This window comes from Perna viridis, chromosome 9, assembly GCF_037379345.1.
Source record: "Perna viridis isolate PV_CMFRI_1.1 ecotype Kerala chromosome 9, ASM3737934v1, whole genome shotgun sequence".
NCBI classification, from domain to species: domain Eukaryota; kingdom Metazoa; phylum Mollusca; class Bivalvia; order Mytilida; family Mytilidae; genus Perna; species Perna viridis.
In genome coordinates this window covers 37,144,151-37,171,093 of record NC_142453.1, presented here as the reverse complement: position 1 = coordinate 37,171,093, position 26,943 = coordinate 37,144,151, and the positions used below count along the sequence as shown (strand labels likewise).

Here is a 26,943-nt window from a genome sequence, read left to right as displayed (position 1 = left end):
GCTCAACAAACAGAACAATGATTCTGTCCCTTGAAAAAAAAAAATGAAAATTATAAAGTCATAAACAAAAACATTATTAGAGATTCTACTCTAGTAATCTAAATGAGCTCTTTAACTGTGACAGAACTCTTATTAATGGTTTGTCAAAATTCTGTTGGATGCTGGAAGTTTAAATTTTATGGATTTAGAAGCATACATGTAAGTTTTCAATGAAAAAAGTTTATATTCACTGGAAATTTGATTTCACAGTTTCAGCAAAAAAAAACAAAAACAAAACAAAATAACATTGCATTTTCTATTCTACATACAAAAAAACACAAATATGTACCTTTACTAACCAATCAGACACAAATAATTGTGGATTTTTAAAGAAAGATACATGCTACAACAGTTCCAAGTTCCGTTGAAAGAAAACTATATAAACAAAGATAGCCTAATTGATTTACTTGAACATTTTGGATGACTATCAGAATTTACCAGTAACTTTTGCAAATATGATCCTGCACTGGAGAAGGAAGCAATTTTTTATTGGTACAGACAAACAGTAAACTATATTTTACCTACAAAATATGCAAAATATTGGTACTGTTTCATTGATTTTTTAAATAATTGGACAGTTGCAGCAGTACAAACCATACCACTTCCTACATCAATGCATTATAACAACGCTGCTCTGTTTTGCATTGCAGGTAATTCATTTTTTTCAAAGGAAACTACTATATGTGGTCATTCTAATAGATTTTAAAACAGTACAAAAAATAGAAACCTTCTGTCAACATCTTCTTCTTCGTCTTTGATACAGCCATTCATCAGCTGATTAGGTGTCCACATGACAGTCAAACCTTCAGCTGATTGGTGGAGAGATAAATAGCCTGCTAGGGACTCTACATCTTCTTTCTGCAAAATAAAAGTATTTCCTTAAATTTTGTTAACCCTGCAGTACCAATCAAGATTTTAGTGCTATGCCTATGGTGTGTTTGTTAACCCTGCACCAATCAAGATTTTAGTGCTACACCTCTGGTGTGTTTGTCAACCCTGCACCAATCAAGATTTTAGTGCTACGCCTCTGGTGTGTTTGTTAACTCTTCAGTACCAATCAAGATTTCAGTGCTGTACCTCTGGTTAGGATATTATTAACTACATGAATTCTTCTCATAGATAGAAAGTGATACTTTTGGTATTAGGACAGGTGTATAAAATGATATTTTAGTCTCAAGACAGGTGTAGAAATTATTGTTTTAGTCTCAGGACAGGTGTAGAAACTGAAAGTGACCTTTAAGTCTCAGGACAGGTTTGGAAAATGATACTTTTGGTTTCAGGACAGGTGTGGAAAATGATACTTTAGGTTTCAGGACAGGTGCAGAAATTAATACTTTTGGTTTCATGAGAGGTGTTGAGTTATGTTTTGGTCTCAGGACAGGTGTAGAAATTATTGTTTTAGTCATAGGATAGATGTAGAAACTGAACATGATGTTCCAGTCCAAGGAAGGACAGGTGTGAAAAATGATACTTTTGGTTTCAGGACAGGTGTAGAGTGGTGTTTTTGTCTTAGGACAGGTGAAGAAAATCATGTTTTAGTCTCAGGACAGGTGTGGAGAATTATACTTTTGGATTCAGATTAGGTGAAGAAAGTGATGTTTTGTTCTCATGTTGTGGCAGATAGTGACATTTTTGTCTCAGGACAGCTGTAGGAAGTGATGCTTTTTGTGTCTGATTAGTGGCAGAAAGTGACATTTTTTTGTCACAGGACAGCTGTAGGAAGTGATGCTTTTTATGTCACATTAGTGGCAGGAAGTGCATTTTTTTTTATTTCAGGACATTGACAGTTAGTGACTTTTTTTTAGAAATTGATTTTTTTTATCACTGGACGGACATAGAAAGTGACATCTTTAGGACTGTAACCTATTTCCTAATACAGCATGTGACCAGTAAACAGGTAGAGAATGACTTTAATCCCTACACAGTAATTAATTTATAGTCTATTAAAACATCATGTCACCACATAAAACAGCCATTGCATGCTCGTTCATTTAACAATAATTACAGAGAAAAAGCTATTAACCTTGATACAGTTTATTTTTTTGTGGTTTTCCCATAAATGATCAGGGGAGCTGATAAATGACTTGGCATGAATCAACCACAGAAATGACATTTACAAATTAATTAAAACTATATATAATGTACATGGTGATAATAACAAATCCATTGATCAATATTGGGACTACAGCAAGAAAATGGATAAACTGACTGATATTATCTATAGGTGAGCAATAATAGACCAGGGTATAAATGATGGAAACAAAACACCATAGCCGTCTGAACCAGTCAATATATTGTCATGTTCAGGGACATAAAAAAAATCTGCAGAGGAACCCTTCTATCTGTATGGTCAAAAATATCTAGAAATATATGCTAAGGTAGATCATACTTAATATTGTTAATTTTTCTTGAAAATGACCTTGAATAACCATACTTCAGAATTTTAATGTGAAAAAACAGGTCACTAAACTTGGTTTCAAAATGAACTTTAATACAGTCAATTTTATATGGATTCTGTGGGGATTTTTCACTATTTTGCAAACTATCTAAAAACTTGTTGATAATGAATTCCTTCGTAAATTTATACAATAAACACTTAACTGACTTTCTTCCTTGTAATAAACAACTACATTCTATTGAGCACTTTCCAGCTAATTATTTCCCTTGCTGAAGTCTGACATGCTGAACAAGTATCCAACTATATCTTTTTTTGGCTATAAATAATGTTGAAAGCATGTGTTTCCGTGTTTTCCAATATCATATAAAAACCACATTCTCTTCATATACTACAAATTACATGTTAATTTAAAAAAAATTATTTGTAAATTCAATAGATTTTTTTCTCAAATGCCATTTAAATGTTAAGCTTAAATGTCAGCCATACAATGATTTTTGGTTGATAGATAAATAACCTTCATTAATACCTTAATAACACCACACACATATAAAGCTAGTTAATAATCAAATGGTGGTTTATGGTGAAAATATGGAAACTCACCAGTTGGACATACACATTGTATTTCCCACATGAGTTAACTCACCAGCTGGACCTACACACTGTATTTCCCACACGAGTTAACCCACCAGTTGGACATACACATTGTATTTCCCACATGAGTTAAATCACCAGCTGGACATACACACTGTATTTCCCACATGAGTTAACTCACCAGTTGGACATCCAAAATGCATTTCCCTTACAAGAGAGTGGTCTTTGAGTTGTAACTCACCAGTTGGACATACAAATTGTATTTCCCACATGAGTTAACTCACCAGCTGGACATACACACTGTATTTCCCAAACAAGAGGGTGGTCTTTTCTAACTCACCAGTTGGACATACACATTGTATTTCCCACACGAGTTAACTCACCAGCTGGACATATACACTGTATTTCCCACACAAGTTAACTCACCAGTTGGACATACAAAATGCATTTCCCTTACAAGAGAGTGGTCTTCGAATTGTAACTCACCAGTTGGACATACACATTGTATTTCCCACATGAGTTAACTCACCAGCTGGATATACACACTGTATTTCCCATACAAGAGGGTGGTCTTTTTCTAACTCACCAGTTGGACATACACATTGTATTTCCCACACAAATTAACTCACCAGATGGACATACAAAATGCATTTCCCTTACAAGAGAGTGGTCTTTGAGTTGTAACTCACCAGTTGGACATACAGATTGTATTTCCCACATGAGTTAACTCACCAGCTGGATATATACACTGTATTTCCCATACAAGAGGGTGGTCTTTTTCTAACTCACCAGTTGTATTTCCCAAACAACAGAGTTGTCTTTCAGTTTTAACTCATTTGATGGACAAACATTGCTTTTTCTAACACAACAGACTGATCATTTTTAACTTACCAGTTGGACAACCACATTGTATTTCCCACAAGAATTAACTCACCAGCTGGACAAGCACATTGTATTTCCCATACAACAGAGTGATCATTTTTAACTCACCGGTTGGACATAAACATTGTTTTTCCCATACAACAGAGTGGTCTTTGAGTTCTGGTGCAATGACTCCACATATTCCTTGGCTGACAGATGGAAGCTTTTAGAACTTTCTTCACTACTGGAACTAGTATTTCTTCTCACCTGCAACAAAAACAATTTTAATCTTCAAAGACAGCATGCTGGGTCATAATGAGGAATATGTAAACTTCTTCAACATTCCCATTTCTGCATGTCAGTCAACTTACAAATGACATGAGCTATTGAAATAGGATGTTGAGTTTGCTGCAGTAAAAATCTCATAAAGTAGTCAATGGAAATATAAAAAAAATGTACAAATTTAGAAGTTTAGGTGAATTGGGGCTGTGGGTAATTTTGAAGGAAAAATAATAGCAAGGATTGTTATAAAGTTGCATGTGTTATTGTTCTATATTTACCCTTACTTGCATAGGAAGCTGATATTGGACAATACCAAAATCCCTTAAAACGTATTGCCCCATTAATAGAAAACCCTATACTAAAGGGGTAGGTTGGGTTTTGGCCCTGAAAATTATTACTAATACAGCTTAATAGTAAGTAAATGGTGTGTTAATATGACAACAAACCCATTTTTGCTGTTAATCTATGCGAAACTTGGAAACCTTGGTTCAAAATTTAATAAAAAATATCTAAATTCTGCAGAATCAGTGAACCACACTTACTTTTATTACATACAGACAGATGGGCATACAGACAGAAGAGCATAATGTAAGACAAACAGATGGACAAAATAAAAGATGGATGGATGAACAAAATGAAAGACAGACAAATGGGACAAATGGACCACCCACTTGTTGAATGAGGGTATGATAATGACACTCTTTGAGGCTATAACCATAAAAAATATATTTGGAGTGATGCACAAAGCCATAACATTTTTAAAAGTAACTTTAGTTCAATACATCCCAGAAACGTCTATGGATTCTATAGTACTGGTACAGCCCTTCCTTTGAAACAGCACTTAAATCTATAATGACAGAGGAAGCATTAAAAACCATGAAGAAAGTTCTGAAGACATATCACAGTTCTAATGAGTGATTGTTTCTATAGAACATGAAAGAACAACAGATTGAAGAGCGAAATTATACTGATACTTCCTTATAGTTAAACATCCATATATAAATAATCAAATCAAATCAAAGGGGTCTTTGTGCCACCAGACACCTGATTAATATCATATCAAAGGTACTGCTACATTCTATGGGTTCAGGGAAGACATGGACAAACTGCATGAACTTGCAGCATCAAGCACAGAATATATAACTATTATATCATACACAAATTACTGAATGATTTTCTTTATCTTGTAAAACAAGGTTCTGCACTCAATGCTATTTTAATTTTTTTTTTCAAAAAGGGGGGACTGACTGAATGATTTGACAAGCATTCCTGATTATTTAATCTTTTATTTGAAGACAATATTTATTTTTAATTTTCAAAAGCATTTTCAATGACTACCCTATCAAGATGCTAATTAACTCAAAAAAAGTCTGAAAAATGCTTTAAAGCAAGACATAAACTATGTATAAAAGGAGTTATTGTCATTACTGCCATTACTGGTCCATGCACATGTACACAGAATATTAAGCTTCTTTAAACAATTTTACACCTAGTATGTACTTACGCTATGGTAATAATAACCGATATATGACTTTATATATAACATTGAAAAATCTCTTTTGGTTCTAGGCTTATGTTCAACATAGCAAAACAGAACAGACTTTTTGTAACATTCAAGAATAAAAAATTGTGTCAAATGCTTCAGGACTTGCACTTCTGATGGTTTCTCACTTGAAACCAACATTCAAAAAAAAAAAAATAGCAAATAATTTTGCATGTCCAGGGTTTTTGAGAAGATGTCCTTGAGTTTAAAAAAATATTTTTCAGCCTCTGTATATGACACAGTGAGTTATTACCTTTTTTTGCTACAAAGTTCTAAATTTGAGACAATCTCATGTCATTGAGCTGTTCCAGAGAAAAACTGTTTATGTACCAACAGAATTCCCAAGATTAATACAATTTTGATGAGTTGTTTCCCCTTAAGAGCAACCAAAGAAGTGGAAGAAAAAATTCAACCAAAGACATGGGAAAAAAACCCAACCAAAGGCGTGGGAGAAAATTCAACCAAAGGTGTGAGAGAAAAATCAACCAAAGACAGAGGTGGGAGAAAATACAATCAAAGACGAACATGGGAGAGAATTCAACCAAAGACATGGGGAAAAAAACCCAACCAAACACGTGGGAGAAATTCAACCAAAGGTGTGGGAGAAAACTCAATCAAAGATGTGAAAGAAAACTCATTCAAAGGTGTGGGAGAAAACTCAACCAAAGGCATGGGAGAAAACCCAACCAAAGGCATGGGAGAAAATTCAATAAAAGACACGGGAGAAAACTCAACCAAAGGCATGGGAGAAAACCCAACCAAAGATGTGGAAGAAAATTAAATCAAAAGTGTGAAAGAAAACTCATTCAAAGTGTGTGGGAGAAAACTCAACCAAATACGTGGGAGAAAAATCAACCAAAGACGTGGTAGAAAACTCAACCAAAGACGTGGTGGAGAAAATCTAACCAAAGGAGTCAGTGAAAACTCAACCAAAGGAATGGGAGAAAATTCAACCAAAGATAGAGGTGGGAGAAAATTCAACCAAAGAAGGATGTGGGAGAAAATTCAACCAAAGACACTGGAGAAAACTCAACCAAAGGTGTGGGAGAAATTCAACTGAAGAAGTGGGAGAAAACTCAACTAAATGCATGGGAGAAAACCCAACCAAAGGTGTGGGAGAAAACTCAACCAAAGACATGGGAGAAAACCCAACAAAAGATGTGGGAGAAAATTCAATCAAAGGTGTGGGAGAAAACTCAATCAAAGATGTGAAAGAAATCTCATTCAAAGGTGTGGGAAAAAACTCAACCAAAGACATGGGATAAAACTCAACCAAAGACGTGGGAGAAAATTCAACCAAAGATGTGGTAGAAAACTCAACCATAGACGTGGTGGAAAACTCAACAAAAGACGTGGGAGAAAACTCAACCAAAGACGTGGGAGAAAACTCAACCAAAGGCATGGGAGAAAATTCAACCAAAGACAGAGGTGAGATAAAATTCAACCAAAGACAGAGGTGGGAGAAAACTCAACCAAGGCAAGGGAGAAAATTCAAATAAAGACAGGGGAGAAAATTCAACCAAAGACAGATGTGGGAGAAAACTCAACCAAAGACATGGGAGAAAACTCAACCAAAGGTGTGGGAGAAAATTCAACTAACAACGTGGGAGAAAATTCAACTAAAGATGTGGAAGAGAACTCAATCAAAGGTGTGGGAGAAAACTCTATCTCTTAATTGTTTTTCCACTTCCAACTGTTAAAATACAACTGTAGCAGTTCATAAAATTTTCTTGTCAATCTATATAATTGTTTTCTTTCCTTCTACAATAAACCAATCACTTTAGTACTGAAGAAACTTATAATGCATCAAACCAAGCAACAAATTTCTTCAGTAACTATGCATCAAACCTCATTTACCTAAACAAACAACTTTTTTGTACTCTTACTTCCACAAACCATTACACACAAGGTGATAAAGAAAATTAGAAAAAAAAGATCACTGATAAAGAAGAAAGTATTTAAAATTCTATCAATGTCTTCATTTCTATTGCCAATCTATGTGATTGTGAAAAGTCATTGGAACCTAATGGTTAAAATAATCAGTGGTAATTAGATAGACCCACTACTGCGATGTAACAATACAATTATCAAAGACAATTGATTCCTGTCAATTCTTAATCAATGTTAAAAGCAAAACACTGTTGGTTTGTCAGAGACAGATTGTTGATATTCAAACAGTTCCAATACCATTATTACTATAGTAGGTCACGGTACAGTGAATGCCTATAAGCTTAAATAGTATGGCACCAGGCTTATTGATTAACTATAAAGATCTAACATGAAAGGAAGTAATTTTAACTGTACAGATCCTCATCTATAAATTGATGGAGTTCTATACATCGTCAACAGAAACTTTTATTTAAGAAAAATACAGTGTTTTACAACAAGTTAATCAGCTTACTTGTTTCTTCCTTAAATTTGTCATGTGATTCAATACTAGAAATACTGTGAGCAAGCTCACTAAAGAATATGACTTGCTTCAAATGGAGATAAAATTTTCAACCTTTAACTTAGATTCTCCCTATGGAATCATCCAACAATTGTTATATTTCTTCATGCACATGCCAACATCAATGTCCCTTGAGCAATTTAGGAGGAGTTGCACTTAAAAGGTTTTAACATGTAAAACCCTTAAGTTGAATCATCTTTCTTTGGAGTCTTCAGACAATAATTACATTCCTTCATGCACATCCACATATAATGCCTAATCTTCCAATAAAATTTCATTAAAATCCCTGGAGCAGGTTAAGGAGAGTTGTGCTTATATAAAAATGTGAATAGATGAACAGACAGGCAGAGTGATACCCTACATATCTCCCTAAACCTTTGTGGGGATATAAAGATGGTCAAACCTATAGTTGTGAAGACATATTGAGCATGGTTTTTTTTTCTAATGCCATATATCATGAAAATATTACAGTAAAAAATAATCCCACTCAGTGTATCATATTGCAAATCTTTACTCAGCTTCTTAAATTTCCCAGTCTGAGTTAACCAGTAACTTCCACTTTTTCATCTCATGACACATCATTTTCTGAATTGAATGAATAAAGTGGGTTTTTTTTTATCTCAAAACCTACAATCTATATTATTGACAACCAGATCTGACCCACCAATTCCATCCCTGCTACAAGGTCATCAACATCCAAGGCCATACTTTATATGTAAATGTGGTCATTACATCCAGATTGATTGAACTATAAATTTCTTCAACTGTTGCTACTGTGGTCTATTAATAAAACATTATATCGATGTATTGATGACGAGCTAGTATTCAAAGCAATGGTCAAATAATATAACAGTAACTGCCATTATATAATTAGATGAAATAAACCAATTTTCAAAAACTCAGATCATGGAGAAAGATACAGACACAGAGGACCTGAATAACTTAAATAAGTCAACAATGGTTTGTCTGGTAGAATTTTTAAAACCATTTAAAAACACAAGTTGACACATCAAAGTGGTGGGGGGGGGGGTAATCAATAGCAAAATTAAAACCTTAAACTGTAAGACTTTTTGGGAAAACTTGATTCAGCATTATGGTTATGTCACTACCATTAAATGTACTGACATCTATTGTTATAGCGGCATCATGACACATTCTATTTGTTTACATAGATGAAAAAGATTATGGTAAAAAAGACAGCAGTAATGAGAAAGTACTTGTTTTAAAACCTATTATTTCTCATAAAAACTGCCATAAAATGTCTCTTAGCAAATAACTAACTCAGATTTAAAAACAATTTCAATTAACTTCTAAAAGCAAAAGAATCACTAGTATGTGCAAATGTGTCTTTTACTGCCTCAATGGTTTTTATAATGAACAATAATGATGTTACATCAAACTTCTTTTTATGGAAACCATAATCATATTTCAAAGCAGGTCATACAGACTTTCTATATAAGGGAACAATATATAAAACGTAAGTCACTGATGGCAACATCTGGTTATGTAGGTGAGAAACATACTATGTTGTTTATATTATAATTGTAAAAAGAAATTAGAAATTGTTTTTTTAACGTCTAAAACTTTTCATTCACCACATAATGTATCTACATCATAGTTTATCATACAAGTCCTGTATTAATCTTCTACGAAGAGGTTATATGCTGCTTGGCCTTGACTAAGGTTATTTGCTTGACCTCGACTATACTCAAAGAAGTACTTTACCTCCTGTCATTTCTAATGTATTTTTTCTAAACATATGAAGACTTGAAAAACTGGTTTCTGTGGACAAATTTGACTTTCTGTAGGGGAGACAAGAAGATCCAAACATACAGTCTTAGGGTAGAGGTATATTCCATATTTGAAAGCATTACACCACTCTAATGTCTATTACCTGATCTGTATCCTTATGCAAATTAGTACACAAAAAAAAAGTTGTGCAGAATTTTAATGAGAAATGAAAATTTTAGCATACTGGATAGTATAACTTACTACAGTGTTGTTAAAAAAATCAGGAAGTCACTATAAGGCCAAAATAGTGGATTGGCCGAAAGACCAAAAGAGGAAATAGGCCCAAATGCCCACAGGAAGAGATGGACCAAAAAACCAAGGGGAGATTGGCCTTTTAGTTTTATACTAATCAAAACAATATATACCTCTATAACCAAATACATGTATTGTATAATCATAAATTAAAATTTCTTCATAAATTGCTTGATGATACAATTAACAATAAACTATGGAAACATATTTTATAGTAAAGTACAAGACAACATTAAAAGGAAATATTGAAATCTGAAAACTGACAATTTTTTCTAAAAAAAAGAATTTCTACTTTAAAAGATGTTATTCTTTAGCTACTAATTTTTGTGGTTTTTATTCAAATCAACTCACATCATAGAATTAAATTCCTTTCTTCCCAATCTTTTCTATTACACAGGCAGAATGTTCATCATTCTGAGGCCAAATCTTTAACCTAACAAATTTTACCAAACCACAAAAATCATTTTTACAACAGCAGGTGCATGAAAAAATATAAGATAAATGCTTGTATATCATAAAGTCTTCTAAATATTCATACAATATACAGTGAAACCTGTCAGATTCTTGTTTAATAAGTCCCTTTTATCAATTTTTAATGTATTTTGAACATTGCTTAATCCAACACCTTTCTATTCTGAACACAGTTTGGCTTCACTGTACATGGAGATTGATTGCTATATTTCTAACAACAACAACAGCTGTATGTTGATCAACAGATACAAACAAAAAAAAACTTACATTTCATAAATCTGATCTTCTAAACGAATGTGATATTTTTTTCCACAAAATTACATTCATATTGCAAATTAATTACCATGTAAACATAACTGAACAAGCAAAATTTGAAAAAAAAACACTTGCTTATAGTATTTTTTTCTCCTAAACTGCCATAGTCATATTACACAATTTTTTCTTATCTATAACAAGCTCTACCTTTAATTTTGGACTGGAGCCAATGATATAAAGATTTTTTTAACAAAGCAAGAATACTTGGTTTTAAGACATATAGCAGTTGTTGTTGCATATGCTACACCTATGTGTATACACGTAATTACACAATACTCAAGGTGCAATGTGTTCACACATAGAGATTGAAAAACTTGATATTACCACTGGTACCTGTAATCCTGGTCTTTTTGGGGAACCAGGTCCAGTAATGTGATTTGTACTGGAATGAATCCGATGTCTTTGAACCAGTTCATCTGCAGGTGGGTCTGTCCAGAAGTGGTCTGATGTTTTCATTTTGGAATAGTCTAAAGCACATGGTCCAACTGTAAAGATGTAACAATCAAGATGAAACGAAGCAGTCATTACTGGTAAGAAGTTAATTTACATGGTCGTGCAATTGTATGTTGTTGAAGTTGTTTGCAAGAAAAACATATTACAAAAAATATATAAATATACACTGCTGATGTACTATGGTGAAGGTCATTCATATGCTGATGTACTATGGTGAAGGTCATTCATATGTTGACATACTATTGTGAAGGTCATTCATATGTTGATGTACTATTGTGAAGGTCATTCATATGTTGATGTACTATTGTGAAGGTCATTCATATGTTCATCATTTGATCTAAACTGCGTATTTCATTACAGTAGTTCTAAAAAATCCTAAAAGTATGCATCCCAACATAAATTGTAATATGCTGTTATCTGCTGATGTGTTTAAAGCTGTAAATAACAGTATTTGGGTATAAGGACATTATAAGTTGGTCCTTGGTTATCGGTTATGCTAGAAGAAACCACTTACCAAGCAATGATGCAAATATAGGGCCATCTACTGGATCTGAGATCAGGGCAAATTCTTCATAAAACCTACTGAAAACACAACATCAAAAAACTATTAAGGATAATGACTACAGGTGGAATAGGTACTGGTATGCTGAGCCTGTATACTGAAAATAAACTTCATTATCTCTAACTTAAGGAAATAATTCAAAGATACACCTGGTTTTTTTTTTCAGAAGACATCAAATGGGCAGACTGTTCCTTTGGAAATTCCATTGATTTGAAATGTCAACAAAAGTTGTTTTGAAGGATCAGAAGGGAAGGAAGCTGGTCATGAAAGGTTGATACACTGGTAATCCAATGGTCTTTTCAGGGTCCTAATGTTTTTCACTTTAAATAATGATTTTGAATGCTGAAATATGATTCGCTGATAAGAATGGTCATCTGAACAGAAAGCAGAAAACAGTTTTGATATATCGTACTTTCATTGACTGAAAGAAACAATTGGTAGGTCTAATTTAAATTCAACTGAAACATGACCAACCTGTATGCAGTCTGATTAAAACAAACTTTTGAATTGTGTCTATTATATTCCATAAATATAGTGGCTTAAACACAAAAGTTCGTCTTAATGACAACGTGACAAAAGTTAACCTACAAAATCAAATTGTGAAATGTCAAAGAATAATTGGATTTATATACCACCAATCAAAACAAATGTAATGCTGAAATCTACAGACTTTACTGCTATAACATAACTTAAAGTTTTATGTCAATAAAATATTATACAAGGTTTCTAATAACCCAAGGAAATGTATGTCTGGATTATACATTGTGTTTGAAAGCAATATTATATTTTAAGACCAATATTACCCAAAAAGTATTAGAATGTCATGGTTACTTAAAGTAAAAATCAACAATTATTAGGTTCTAGCTATCAGCTCCTGTTAAATATATCCTAAAATAGAGATTCAATCAATTTTGAGTCTGTGAAAAAATTAATCTTACTCATGTTATATCTAAAGAAGTTCATAGACATTGGAGGGAGAAATCTCTGCCACCCATAAAATTGATCTTTTGGATAAACCAACAACAGAGGTGAAAATCAAATAGAAGTGGTAATAAAAGCCCTCCCTCCACAGCTTGAACAGAAGACAATAGCTGGTTTGTATTTACATTTAATACTTGCAGCTACAAATTTGTATACTTGTAGGGACCATTATTTTTTTAGGGGGACTTTCAAAGCATATGTGACAAAAGCTCATTGCTGAATTAAGAAGGCAATCAAAATATCCTTGACAGAGACCTAAAGTCCCCACAAGGTACATGCACCAGTACTTTTAACTACAGAAAGGTGACCCCCTAACAAGGCTAGCAAGATATACATGTAGATACTAAATATACCACTAATATTTATATTGCAAATTTCTAAATTGGGAAGGCAATCCACCATTGAGAAAATACTAGGAACGAAGTCTCAGTGTTTAAACAGATATTAAAGAATTTTATTTTAAGATATGTAAATATGAGTTTATTTTTTACTTGTTTTTCAAGAATTTTTAACATTTGATTGAATAACTACTTATCTAGTTATCTTATCTCTTTTTATCTTCATCTAATTGAGGAAATTCTACTTTTAATATATATTATTATAATTAATTAATCACATTTTCATGATTTTTATATAGTTTCATTTCTCATCTTATCTTATATTCATGTAGTATAACTTTTACTTGGTCAAGTATTTATTTTGTATATACATGTATACGTGTACATATTCTGTCCACAAGTAGTTAATAATATTTTGATTTTCATAATTGCAATGCACTTAGAGTAATTTTCAATTAGATAGTGCACTACACAAATATTGTGAATAATGATAACACATGTATAAGACCAATGTAGAACCAGTCCTCAACATACAATATGCATTACAACTATGACTCAAGATTGGTATAAAACTTCATGCATGGTAAATTCAAATTAATCTTGAAGGATTCCAATTTACAGTTTTAATGCTAAGAAAAGATTTACCTATTTAGATCTACTGCTAAATGAAACTTTAAAAATAAATGCTTTTTTTCAACATTTATAAAAACCATTTAAAATACAAGTGGAGAAATTGACTGCTTCTAGTTTCATGTTTTTATCATTGTAATATTATCTTTCCTGACGATATCATATATTGGCATATTGGGAAACAAATCAGATTTTTATTGTCATTCGATTCTATTTTATATTTTATGTTGTCAATCACGTCACCATTTTTAAAAGAGGAAAACATTGCTGAAAATCAATACAGTGCTGTAACCTTAGCAAAGTTCTAGGTACGCAGCGATTGACGTCAACGACAAATTTAGTGTCAATAAGATTTGTCATTCAAACTGGATCCCATTGAAATCTGAAACTTGCACTTTATTTTGAAACCAGATTACAGAAGAGAATCTTTAATGTCAAGAATGAGATCTATAAACAGAGAAAAGTCAAAGCATAAACATTTCTGGGATATTTGTGTATCAGTTTAATCATAAAGACTTTCTCAACAGGCCATATAAATCTCTTTGAAATAATGACGTAAAATAAATGAGATTAATCTAAATGTTAGATGATACTATCTAAATCTTTGGCCCTAGCAGAGAATATATAGCTACTTGACACTCTAGAGAAATCAGAAATTTTTATATTGCAGTTCAAAGGCCATAATCCTGAAATGGAGATATTGGTTGTGATCAGTAATGAGTGACACCTTAAATTTTTAGAAAAAAAGGAAAAAGATATATAAAAAAAATAAAACAGTCAAAATCTGGCTAAATTTCACCTAACACAAAAATAACAATCATATTAATGCAAATTTCGATATGCTGTCTACATGTTTCAAGGAGTATTATCTCATCAGCAACATTAAAACTTAAGTCATTAGAAGACCTAATTCCAAAATTGAACTCCATACTGGAAGTACTCAAAAGGGAGTTAAACGTCATTCAAGTTTTGTTTTCTATTTACTGTGCTTAAAAATAGAAGGTAAAAAAAGCCAAATTTTTTTTGTTTGTGAAATCGACCAAATTTGGATACAATCCACTTAATGGTTTCAAAGGAGAAGAATTTTAAAGAAAAAGTTATTACCATGATGAAGAACCTAAATGACAGAAATTGCTTTCGTTGAAATTTGCCCCAAGTGAGCTAAAGAAAAGTAATGGAATAAAATCAAATCTCATGTAAAGAATGAAGCAGCCCAAACTTAGTAAATGTATGCTAAAAATTCTAAGTACTTGTGTGTGTGTGTAAAAAGGTAATGTAATTAGTCCCATGTGTGAAGTGTCTATGGTAAATGTGTAGTTTAGTATGCTGCTCACAACTAACATTCTTTACTTTGGAATATGTATCTGTTTTGTTGTTTGAGTATTGATGACTGTTGTAGCTGTTCACCAATATTTATACTAGTATTGATTATTCTCACCTAGTTTTAAAGAGTACCAACCTAATAGCTACCAAAATCTGTTTTACCTTGTACTCGAATTCCCTTCAACAAGATAAAGAAAATAGTTCGAGAAACTAAACTTGGCCTAAAATAGGATTAGAACCAAACTAACTAATACATAAGTCCTTTGTTTATTCCTTTAACCTACCTATGATTCTGAACTAAATGGTCCAATATTTTAGCCAACTGTTTCTCAAATATGGCTAATCTAATCCAGAGATATCTTGGGTTTAAACTCTTTGGTGGTCTCCTTGTCTGGTTCTTATTAGAATCAATACTTTTTCTGAAAAAAAATAAGGAATTAAAAATTTAAACACCACTTTCTTTTTATTCCCAAATTTTACATGAAATGCAATGAGATAATGGTAACATCCTGAAACTCAGATTTATCATGTTATCTTGGGCCAAAAGAATAATATGTCGGTTTCCTATACACAACCTACCTTAGTTTTTTGTGCCTACTCTAAACATTTTATGGCAATTTTTGCTCAAGCATTGTTAAAGTCAAGACAACTCAACATAAAATGTTTTTGAAAAATAAAATAATTCCCCTACCTACCAACCCTTTTATTTTCTTGCTGGTAGTGGGAAACAAGTTATAGACAAGCTTTATATAAAGTCAGAAAGACATAAAACAATAAACATAAGCTCTTATGAACTTTCGAACTGACAAAAAGTTATTATTTTTTGGCCTTATAACAAAAAGCCATGGGGTAGCTTACTCACTTTATTTTCAACATTTAATCAAGTACAACTTACTTAACAGATATCTTTCAATAATGCCAACCTTAAAATATAGTTTGTTTGCTAGATCCCGGCTGTACCTAGAGAGTGGTGGGAAGGTCGGTACTTGGAAAAAAATAAATATGAAGTAGTTATAGCAATATAAACTAGTATAAACAGGACATCATACTAATTTTTACATTGTACCACCATGGAAAAATAAAATTATAATTGAAAAGTTATGAGTGTCATATTTACACTGTACAAAGAATATATACACTGATATTATACATCCAGGGATTTCATACGTTGTATATTGAATTCACATCATCAACTGGGATGGCTCTACATGTATAGGCATTGCACTAAATGTAGCTGGCATCCTATCTTTGATCAACTTTTATAACACCTGGTTTTTAATGTGATCAGACATGAACTATCTAAAGTTTCATTTTATTATAACTGTCATCAAACATCTTTTTGCAGAGAATCCCTCTCAGGATTTAGAAATTCTGCATCATCACAAGGACATTGGTCATAATATAAAGGACTACCAATGAATATGTCCATAATTATAACAGTAATTCATTAGAACTAACAGGTTTTCATACAAAGGTGAATAGAAATAAACTGCTCACTGAGAACGCTAGGTTTACGGGAAGGTAACTGACATAAGTTAGTACAATAAGTTCAACCTACCTATTATGTATTAGGAATGATTCTAACCTGTTAGTAACCTTTCTTTCCTTATAATGTTTGATGATCAAGAAACCAATATTTAACCTTTTCAACCTGACATAAAATTGGTCAGTAATCATGAGACCATATCTGTACTTGACAGTGATAGATACTAGCTTTTCTAAAAAGCTAGCCATCTCTTAGCTTAAAAATCAAATATCCAGAAAGCAATTTAATGCATTTTTAAAAAAAAAAAACTAATGGTATTCTGAAGAAACTTATCAGGATCTTTACATTTCTTACTTCTTTTCTTTTTCTATTGTTCATGTATGTCTAATTAAAGAGCCACCATCCGTGCCGTGTACGGATTCCCATCCACATTTCAGCCAAACCAGTGACTGTTACCAACGTTACAGGACTGGTTGCCCATCTTAAGCTTATGATTATTCAACTTGTTTTACATGCAATACGGGAATAAAAAATAAATATGCATCCAAAATCACATCACTTGATGATTTGGTACAGGTATGGGAGACGGAAGTTACTCTGAAAGTTTATAGGCAAGGACTGTTTTTGAGAGTCATTTTCAAGATTTAGCTGTACAGAAAATCTGAAATATATGTGGTTGGTTTAACTTGCAGCAGGGTACCATAATAAAATAGTAACAAACTTTTGTATTTTTACCTTGGGATATTTATTCCAATACGTGACAGCACAAACTTTCTACTAAGCACTTGTCTTATAATAGGATCTTTGCATGATCATATTAAAGGTTATATTATATGTAAGTTGTACATACATGCTATCTTAATAGAAACCATCTTTAATCAGTTAGTGTTTCAATTTTCTACTTTTTATAGAACAAATGGCACTTCTTTCCATTAATACCATCAAAGTATGTCATATTTCAAATGTGTTATCAATAAAAATCCCTGTTGTCAAAACTTAAACAGGCAATGTCTGTAACAAAACTAGAAAAAAAATATATGCCAAGACAATCACCAATACATCAATTATAAGTTTCAAATCTGAAGTAATGACAAGGAAACTTTATCCCTGAGTACTCTACATTCATCATACAGGATAAGGCCCTGTAACCTCTATAGAAACTTTTATCTTTGAATACTCTACATTCATCATACAGGATAAGAACCTGTAACCTCTATAGAAACTTTATCCCTGAGTACTCTACATTCATCATACAGGATAAGGCCCTGTGACCTTAATAGCAACTTTATCCCGGAGTACTCTATATTCATCATATAGGATAAGGCCCTGTAACCTCTATAGAAACTTTCATCTTTGAATACTCTACATTCATCATACAGGATAAAACCTTGTAACCTTTATAGAAACTTTATCCCTAAGTACTCTACATTCATCATACAGGATAAAACCTTGTAACCTCTATAGAAACTTTATCTCTGAGTACTCTACATTCATCATACAGGATAAGGACCTGTAACCTCTATAGAAACTTTTATCTTTGAATACTCTACATTCATCATACAGGATAAGAACCTGTAACCTCTATAGAAACTTTTATCTTTGAATACTCTACATTCATCATACAGGATATGGACCTGTAACCTCTATAGAAACTTTTATCTTTGAATACTCTACATTCATCATACAGGATATGGACCCGTAACCTCTATAGAAACTTTATCCCTGAGTACTCTACATTCATCATACAGGATAAGGACCTGTAACCTCTATAGAAACTTTATCCCTGAGTACTCTACATTCATCATACAGGATAAGGACCTGTAACCTCTATAGAAACTTTATCCCTGAGTACTCTACATTCATCATACAGGATAAGGACCTGTAACCTCTATAGAAACTTTATCCCTGAGTACTCTACATTCATCATACAGGATAAGGACCTGTAACCTCTATAGAAACTTCATCCCTAAATACTTTACATTCATCCTACAGGATAAGGCCCTGTAACCTCTATAGAAACTTTATTCCTGAGTTCTCTACATTCATCATAGAGAATAAGGCCCTGTAACCCCTATAGAAACCTGTAGGTGTTCATTGATGTCATATACAAAGTGTTTATCCTGTGTTTCTACAGCTAATTAAATATCATTGATTTTCTCAAAAAGTGTGAAAATATTGTGAGAATTATGACAACATAATGGAAAGTTATATACAGAGACATCCTGGCATCCTCCTGGACAGACTTCCATCACTTAAACAGGCAATGTCTGTAACAAAACTAGAAAAACAATATATGCCAAGACAATCACCAATACATCAATTATAAGTTTCAAATCTGAAGTAATGACAAGGAAACTTTATCCCTGAGTACTCTACATTCATCATACAGGATACGGACCTATAACATCTATAGAAACTTTATCCCTAAGTACTCTACATTCATCGTACAGGATAAGGCCCTGTAACCTCTATAGAAACTTTATCCCGGAGTACTCTACATTCATCGTACAGGATAAGGACCTGTGACCTTAATAGAAACTTTATCCCTGAGTACTCTACATTCATCATACAGGATAAGGCCCTGTGACCTTAATAGAAACTTTATCCCTAAGTACTCTACATTCATCGTACAGGATAAGGACCTGTGACCTTAATAGAAACTTTATCCCTGAGTACTCTACATTCATCGTACAGGATAAGGCCCTGTGACCTTAATAGAAACTTTATCCCTGAGTACTCTACATTCATCGTACAGGATAAGGCCCTGTAACCTCTATAGAAACTTTATCCCGGAGTACTCTACATTCATCATACAGGATAAGGACCTGTAATCTCTATAGAAAATTTATCCCTGAGTACTCTACATTCATCCTACAGGATAAGGCCCTGTAACCTCTATAGAAACTTTTATCTTTGAATACTCTACATTCATCATACAGGATAAGAACCTGTAACCTCTATAGAAACTTTATCCCTGAGTACTCTATATTCATCATACAGGGTAAGGCCCTGTAACCTCTATATAAAACTTTACCTCTGAGTACTCTACATCCATCATACAAGATAAGGACCTGTAACCTCTATAGAAACTTTATTACTGAGTACTCTACATTCATCATACAGGATAAGACCTTGTAACCTCTACAGAAACTTTATCCCTGAGTACTCTACATTCATCATACAGGATAAGGACCGGTAACCTCTATAGAAACTTTATCCCTGAGTACTCTACATTCATCATACAGGATACGGACCTGTAACCTCTATAGAAACTTTATCCCTGAGTACTCTACATTCATCATACAGGATAAGGACCTGTAACCTCTATAGAAACTTTTATCCCTGAGTACTCTACATTCATCATACAGGATAAGGACCTGTAACCTCTATAGAAACTTTATCCCTGAGTACTCTACATTCATCATACAGGATAAGGACCTGTAACCTCTATAGAAACTTCATCCCTAAATACTTTACATTCATCATTCAGGATAAGGACCTGTAACCTCTATAGAAACTTTATCCCTGAGTACTCTACATTCATCATACAGGATAAGGACCTGTAACCTCTATAGAAACTTTTATCCCTGAGTACTCTACATTCATCATACAGGATAAGGACCTGTAACCTCTATAGAAACTTTTTCCCTGAGTACTCTACATTCATCATACAGGATAAGGCCCTGTAACCTCTATAGAAACTTTATTCCTGAGTTCTCTACATTCATCATAGAGAATGAGGGCCTGTAACCCCTATAGAAACCTGTAGGTGTTCATTGATGTCATATACAAAGTGTTTATCCTATGTTTCTACGGATAATTAAATATCATTGATTTTCTCAAAAAGTGTGAAAATATTGTGAGAATTATGACAACATAATGGAAAGTCATATACAGACATCCTGGCATCCTCCTGGACAGACTTCCATCACTAAGGAGTTCATTCTGAAAGTTCGATCTCAGATAATAAAGTTTAAGTAGGTATTTTTCTAATAAAGGTATCTACTGTCTTCACTTGAACCAATTCAGTATTGGAAATAAAATATAAACTGATAAATCAACACATTATAGTTCACTGGCCTCTGTATAAGTCCTGGGACAGTCAATAAGTGAAAGCAATCAGTCTCTATCTATGTAAACATTGCCTTTATAAACATCAGCCTTATAGATCATTTGATTGTTAAAGGAGAAGGGGTTACTACTCAGATTAGAACCAATAGTGAACTATAGTTATAAATAGTCAACAAGTTGTAGGGGGTTGTGGTAATTGCAGGATAGTTTCACAAGATTCAAACATCTATATAAATTTGACATACATAATGATATATCTTGATGAATAAGATTTTATCTGAGGTATCTTTGCTCAAATGTATATTCTTGATAGATTATGCAGAAAAGTTTTGAAAAGTTCTGAAAAGATGCAAATTAGGCATTTCAAAAATGGTCAAAGAGGTCAACTGATCTAGTGTAAGACTGGTTCAAATGAAGGTACCACTGGCTCAATTAAAATACTACTACAAGTTATATGAATCCATCTCGCCATTTTTCAAATAAAAAAAATTAATGTCAGAAGTAACATGTGTTCTGATTGGATGAAAGTTTTATCATCTCATAGACATTATTTCACCATGTGACATTGTAGCCATCAACAGTTTTTGATGCTTTTATGCTAATGTTGAATAATAAGAAATTTCTTTACTATTTTCAACCTTTTCAAAATAACCACAACACCTGTGGTGGAGAGTGTGTGGGTTATTCAGTTTGTACCATGTGACTGAGGTTAATATTTGCGTAACTACTATAAAGGCATTCTTTAAGTAATTTGAAGCTTGTCAAGATTCATTTCAAAGGAACACTAAAAAGATCAGCTTTAAAATTAGCCAATGTTAAAATTTCCACAATAAAAAATCTCTCATGTTTAAAATCAGAATTCCTTGCTCCTTTTCACCTATATGTAAATGCAAAGTTTTTGACTCAGATGTCAACAGATTTAAGTCTGATAAAGAAATTTTAGTGTATAGTTAAGAATTGACATGGTTTGACAAAATACCAGTACACAGGATTAGACTCTTTTGAATTTAATAGAAGTATCTTGATGATGGAAACATTTTCATTGCTTTGTTGTATCAAAATTTTATTTTAAATGTTTACTGAATCAACCTATCTCCCTAAATACCACTGCAGGATCTCCTTTAATAAAAATGTATGCCATTGAACAATTATCTAGCAGTCTTCATAAATCAATCATGCATGTCAAAAACCCACAAAATAAACATTTTATTTCTAATTCAGAAACAGATACAGACCACATCACCAATCTTAGTTTGTCATTCTGTTACAAATCACATAACCAGTCTTAGTTTGTACAGACCACATAACCAGTCTTAGTTTGTACAGACCACATGACCAGTCTTAGTTTGTACAGACCACATGACCAGTCTTAGTTTGTCATTCAGTTGTTGCACATATGAAATGAAAATTCTACATGTTGCATATGAAACTGGCATTTTGCAACAGTTATTGTTCTTGTTTTGGTTCATTTAAGTGGAGAATATATGGTTTTCTAAAAAAAATAAACACATCTGTATACAGAAAAGACTATAGTTGTATATAAATATGGTGTTTATTTGGTATTATTATATATATTCAAGTGAGCATTTTTTTTCTTCAGTGTAAAAGGTACCAAAAGCTTGAATAATTTCAGTTCAATACTATGGTATTATTTCATAGTGATTTTTCATCGTGCTAGAATTCTAACAAATAAGCTTCTGGAACAGGGTTATTTTTGCTACAAGATTGAAGTCATCACTACATAAGTTTTATGGTCGTCATCATGAACTTGTGGATCATTTAGGTGTATCCATCTGCACCATGAAAACTGATTTGTTCAACATGTTATAGTTTTCCTTTCCTCTTTTGTCTACCCAAGACTTGAATTTTTATGAGCAACTCGGCGGATGTTTCTAGAAAAGCAGAGGACGCTTACTATACTGGTGCACATGGTCCATGCACCCAGTTTTTAGTGGAGTCCGAGTTGCTCTTTTGCTTGTGTTATTTTGTATGTATGATTTTAGTTACTTAATGTTCTTTGTTGTGTATGTGTGTTTTCCATGTCTGGTCTTTGTCCCTGAATTACCACTATAACCTTGGTTCCCTTGATTATTCTTTCATATTGACTTAGTTATAGGTCCATGGCTTGCCAATATGACAAGGACCTTTAACTCAGCCAATGTGAAAATCAATGTGTAATGGTACCATTATTAATTAAGAAAGTAAGGTTCCACTGTTATCATGAAGATGTTTATAACATCCATTTAACCCTAGAGGTCTACAAATTTTATACATAAAGGGTGAGATGAAAAGTCAATCATTTGCACTAAAATGTGTTGTAACATCATCCAGTCATGCAGTTTTTTGTTGATCGTTTCTTTTACTTAATTGGACTTAACCAAATTTCAAACTAACATATTCAAACAATTCTTCTTGAAAACTGTGTAGCTTTCATCATGTGTTTACATTTCCACAAATCTTCTACAACTCTTTAATAATTTGCTTAGAGTAAAGTCCTTAAAATCCTACACATCCACTTGCACTGAAGTCATAAATTTTTGAAGGACACCAACTGGAACCTGGACACTATTGAAAAAAATGATATTGACTTTGTTTTTCCAATATTCACTTTGTTTTACCAATGTTCACTTAGGTTTTTGACATTGGCCAGGTTAATGATTTAATATTGTAAGGACAGTTCAGGTTCTATTAAAAGACAATACTAGAGTTAATTAATAATGTAATATATTATCCAGGCTCCTACTTCCTTATATTGTGTAGTTACAAGGATGTGAAATAACAATTAAATTAAATGCCAAGAGCAAGAATGGAAATTAGATGAATGAGTGATTTATTGGCTTCATCTTCCATGAGAATAACCTTCACCTCAATACTACATTGAAAACTAATACAATACTTGAAGAATGACATGTCAATTAAAGAACTATGGCTCTAAATAGGCTAGTTCTTTTAAAGGTTAGGATCAATAACATCAGCTAATCAGAGTTAACAACTTCCTTGTGGTCAATTATCACAGGATAGTATAAGGGGAGATAACTGCAGAAATGTACTGGTCTTTTAATCAAATAGAATGTAACTAAGATGACAAAGTGGTTACAATAGTCTGATCATGGGACAAGTTCTTGTCAAGAAACATTTAAGTTAACTTAATTACATAAAATCAAGTGTAAAGGTAGATTTCTGTACACTGACCTCTCACTATTTTAATTCAACACTGATGTGTATTGAGCTGAACAATATATCATATTCTGTTTAGGTCTCAGTCTTGTATTCTTTGCCCCATAGGCTTCTATAGTATACCTTAAATTTTTATGATTTTTTAAACAATAAACAAGGAGTTTCAATCTAACTTTTGACCATGTTTTTCTATTAAGGAAATGTCAAAAATAATTTTCAGGTCCATTTTAGAAAAAAAAAAAAAAAGAACTTTGGTACACCAGGACAGGTCGAACTAAAAATAGACTTTTTCTACTTTCACTTTTATTTTGAGTTCATAAAATAGACCCCTTCTCTGAAGCATTATTTTTCATGAAAATACTGTTTTTCTTCAAAAACAAGTTTTTGTGTCATAGCTTGATATTTACCCTGTACTTCTGATGAAAAATGATAGTCATTTGCCAAGAAACAAAAACAGGAAAAGGCAAAAAGAAAGCACACTATATTTTTTAACCTCTATGTTTTAACGTACACCCACTCAGGAATATGTAATACAAGACTGATACCTTTAGTGTCTGTTCCCCTATATATTCTAACAATAAACAGCATAAGTTTGTATCAAGTTGAAAGATAATAACACCAGAGTGTTCATAGAAATCAGATAATTTTCACTTTGGACAAGTGTGGACACAGTTTTTGACACACTTAAGCACAGGGATTTACAGTTCATTTTGGACACAACACAGCAAAAAATTTGAAATTTTTTATTTAAAGATGAAAAAAATTCTGCTGTAAGGTTTCAAATCAAAAAGCTTTGCCTTCTACCCCTGTAACTAAAAAAAAGTGTAATTCAATGTTAATCTGATAGAAAAATACAGGCAGGGATTTTTAAAACAAATCCAATAAAAAAACGTTTCAAAATTAGACAAAAAATTGAAAAGATGATTTTTGGGGCTTGACCCCCTTTGGTCCCTTCTTACTAAAAAAAAAACATAAGAAATTTGATTGATAATCTGATTGATAATACAGGGATTTTCATATATAATAAAAAATGTTTTTTATTTTCTTGTAGCTGTATAAAATAACTGCTGATGGGAGGAAATTTTTATCTACATGTAAAATCATCAAAAGGTCTAGACAGTGCTGTACAAAAAGTAATATATTTTATTTGATTATTTGTAATAAAAAATTGAGATGATTACTGAAAACAAATGATTACTCATAAACTTGTAATCAATTACAGCTGTTTACAATTACTGGTTGTGATTATCCCATCTTTGTTTACTGTAGAAAACACTATGTAAGCTGGCCCTGTAGGTGTTCAATAAAATAGGTACCAGGTGTGGGGAATGCTATATTAGCAGTATGAACATAAGACTACTTAGAAATATTCAGGTACTCAGCAGTATGGACATAGACTACTTAGAAATATTCAGGTAATCAGTAATATGGACATAGACTACTTAGAAATATTCAGGTACTCAGCAGTATGGACATAGACTACTTAGAAATATTCAGGTACTCAGCAGTATGGACATAGACTACTTAGAAATATTCAGGTAATCAGTAGTATGGACATAGACTACTTAGAAATATTCAGGTAATCAGCAGTATGAACATAGACTTCTTGTAAATATTCTGGTAATCATAATATGAAAATTTAATTAATCATTGGAAGCCCAGGAAAACAACAGGGTCACTGACCCTAAACTCAAGATATTGCCGTTGCTATTTATTCACCTGTAAATTCAAAGTCTTATAAAAAAAAACTTCAAGTTAAAATAACCAAAGACAATATAAAAGAGATTAAACATTCTTCAAGATCATGAGGAAAACTACCAGACATTCAGATTAAACATTAATAACAACACAACCTTCATATAAATACAATAGACTTCATTCATATGGCTAGGTCATATCTATAGATCATACAAAGACTTCCTGTTCCAGCATATTAGATTCATACAGCTATGAGGTTTTCTCTCTGGAGTTGTTTCGTCCAGACTTTATTCAAATTAACTAGAATCAATACACTGGACACTGTAACATTTTTATCAAAATTATCCTCATATGCAATGAAAATAATATGATTGGTAGATTTGCCCTCATAATAAATATTGACTATTTTTATTATTCCATGTCTAAGTTTGGGGCAACAGTGGGCAATCTATACAAGGAATAAAATACAAAGTCTTACTATGTTTATCTTTATACTATTGTGGGTTATATTTGTTTCATGTTTAAATGAGCAATTCAAATATTTCGAGGGTCAGCATAAACTGAACCCTCATTTGTAAGTGATTAATACTGTTAAAAGGAATGATCTTAAATTAATCAAGAAATCTCTGCAAAATGTCAGAGTACAAGAGAAGGATTGATCATTTTACGAGCATTTAACCATCGCATTGATAAATTCTTTACACTTCATACCAACCCTCTGTACAAAGTCTCATGGAATTCCACTGGAATGTAAAAGAGGAATACCACTTACCAGATATTAGAACAGACAGACAAGCAGAATGACAGAACACAAAGAAAGCCCCATTATTTTTCCTTTGGGTGGAAATCAATGTCAATATAAACTAATATTAATTATGTTGAATGTTCCCCAAACATTTTCATTATCACTCGAATTATAAAAATCGCTCAGTTTTTTATTTGTTTTTTTTTTTTCATTTTCGTTTGGTGACCATCTTGGAATTTATTTTTTAATACCCACATGGTGACATATTTTAAAACCAAATATCCAGTCCCTACGTTTTTTTCCCTATATTTTATGGATTTTTTTTATCTTTAAATGATGGCCACGTATGAAATTGCAATATGCCTGTGCACATATTCAAATAGTGCCCTATTTTTATGCCAAGTTTGGTTTCATTCCATTTAGCCGTTTTTTAAAAAGTTACATGGACAAAAAGTTGGGGCGAAAAGAAGAATAATAAGATACAGAA

At 32.6% G+C, this 26,943-nt stretch overlaps 1 protein-coding gene and 1 long non-coding RNA gene across 12 annotated transcripts in view; one reads left to right on the top strand and one right to left on the bottom strand.

Annotated features, from left to right (window-relative positions):
* LOC148608245 (small G protein signaling modulator 1-like) overlaps positions 1–26,943 on the bottom strand; it is a 64,324-nt gene that overhangs the window by 24,160 nt on the left and 13,221 nt on the right. For 8 of the 11 annotated variants that reach the window (XR_015914932.1, XM_088543859.1, XM_088543850.1 and 5 more), the window contains exons 5-9: positions 15,564–15,698; positions 11,960–12,027; positions 11,317–11,477; positions 4,019–4,156; positions 767–897 (exon numbers count right to left, since the gene is read on the bottom strand). Coding sequence is in view for 10 of the 11 variants with exons in the window: in XM_088543859.1 (XP_088399985.1) it covers positions 767–897; positions 4,019–4,156; positions 11,317–11,477; positions 11,960–12,027; positions 15,564–15,698 (633 nt within the window). In the remaining variant the exon portion in view is untranslated. The remainder of the gene's footprint in view (positions 1–766; positions 898–4,018; positions 4,157–11,316; positions 11,478–11,959; positions 12,028–15,563; positions 15,699–26,943) is intronic. The other 3 variants (XM_088543854.1, XM_088543858.1, XM_088543851.1) reach the window with 2 other exon arrangements.
* On the top strand, positions 11,386–25,138 carry LOC148608247 (uncharacterized). The gene is made up of 3 exons (XR_015914933.1): positions 11,386–11,522; positions 12,174–12,289; positions 25,065–25,138. It is a non-coding gene; the product is annotated as an uncharacterized LOC148608247 (long non-coding RNA).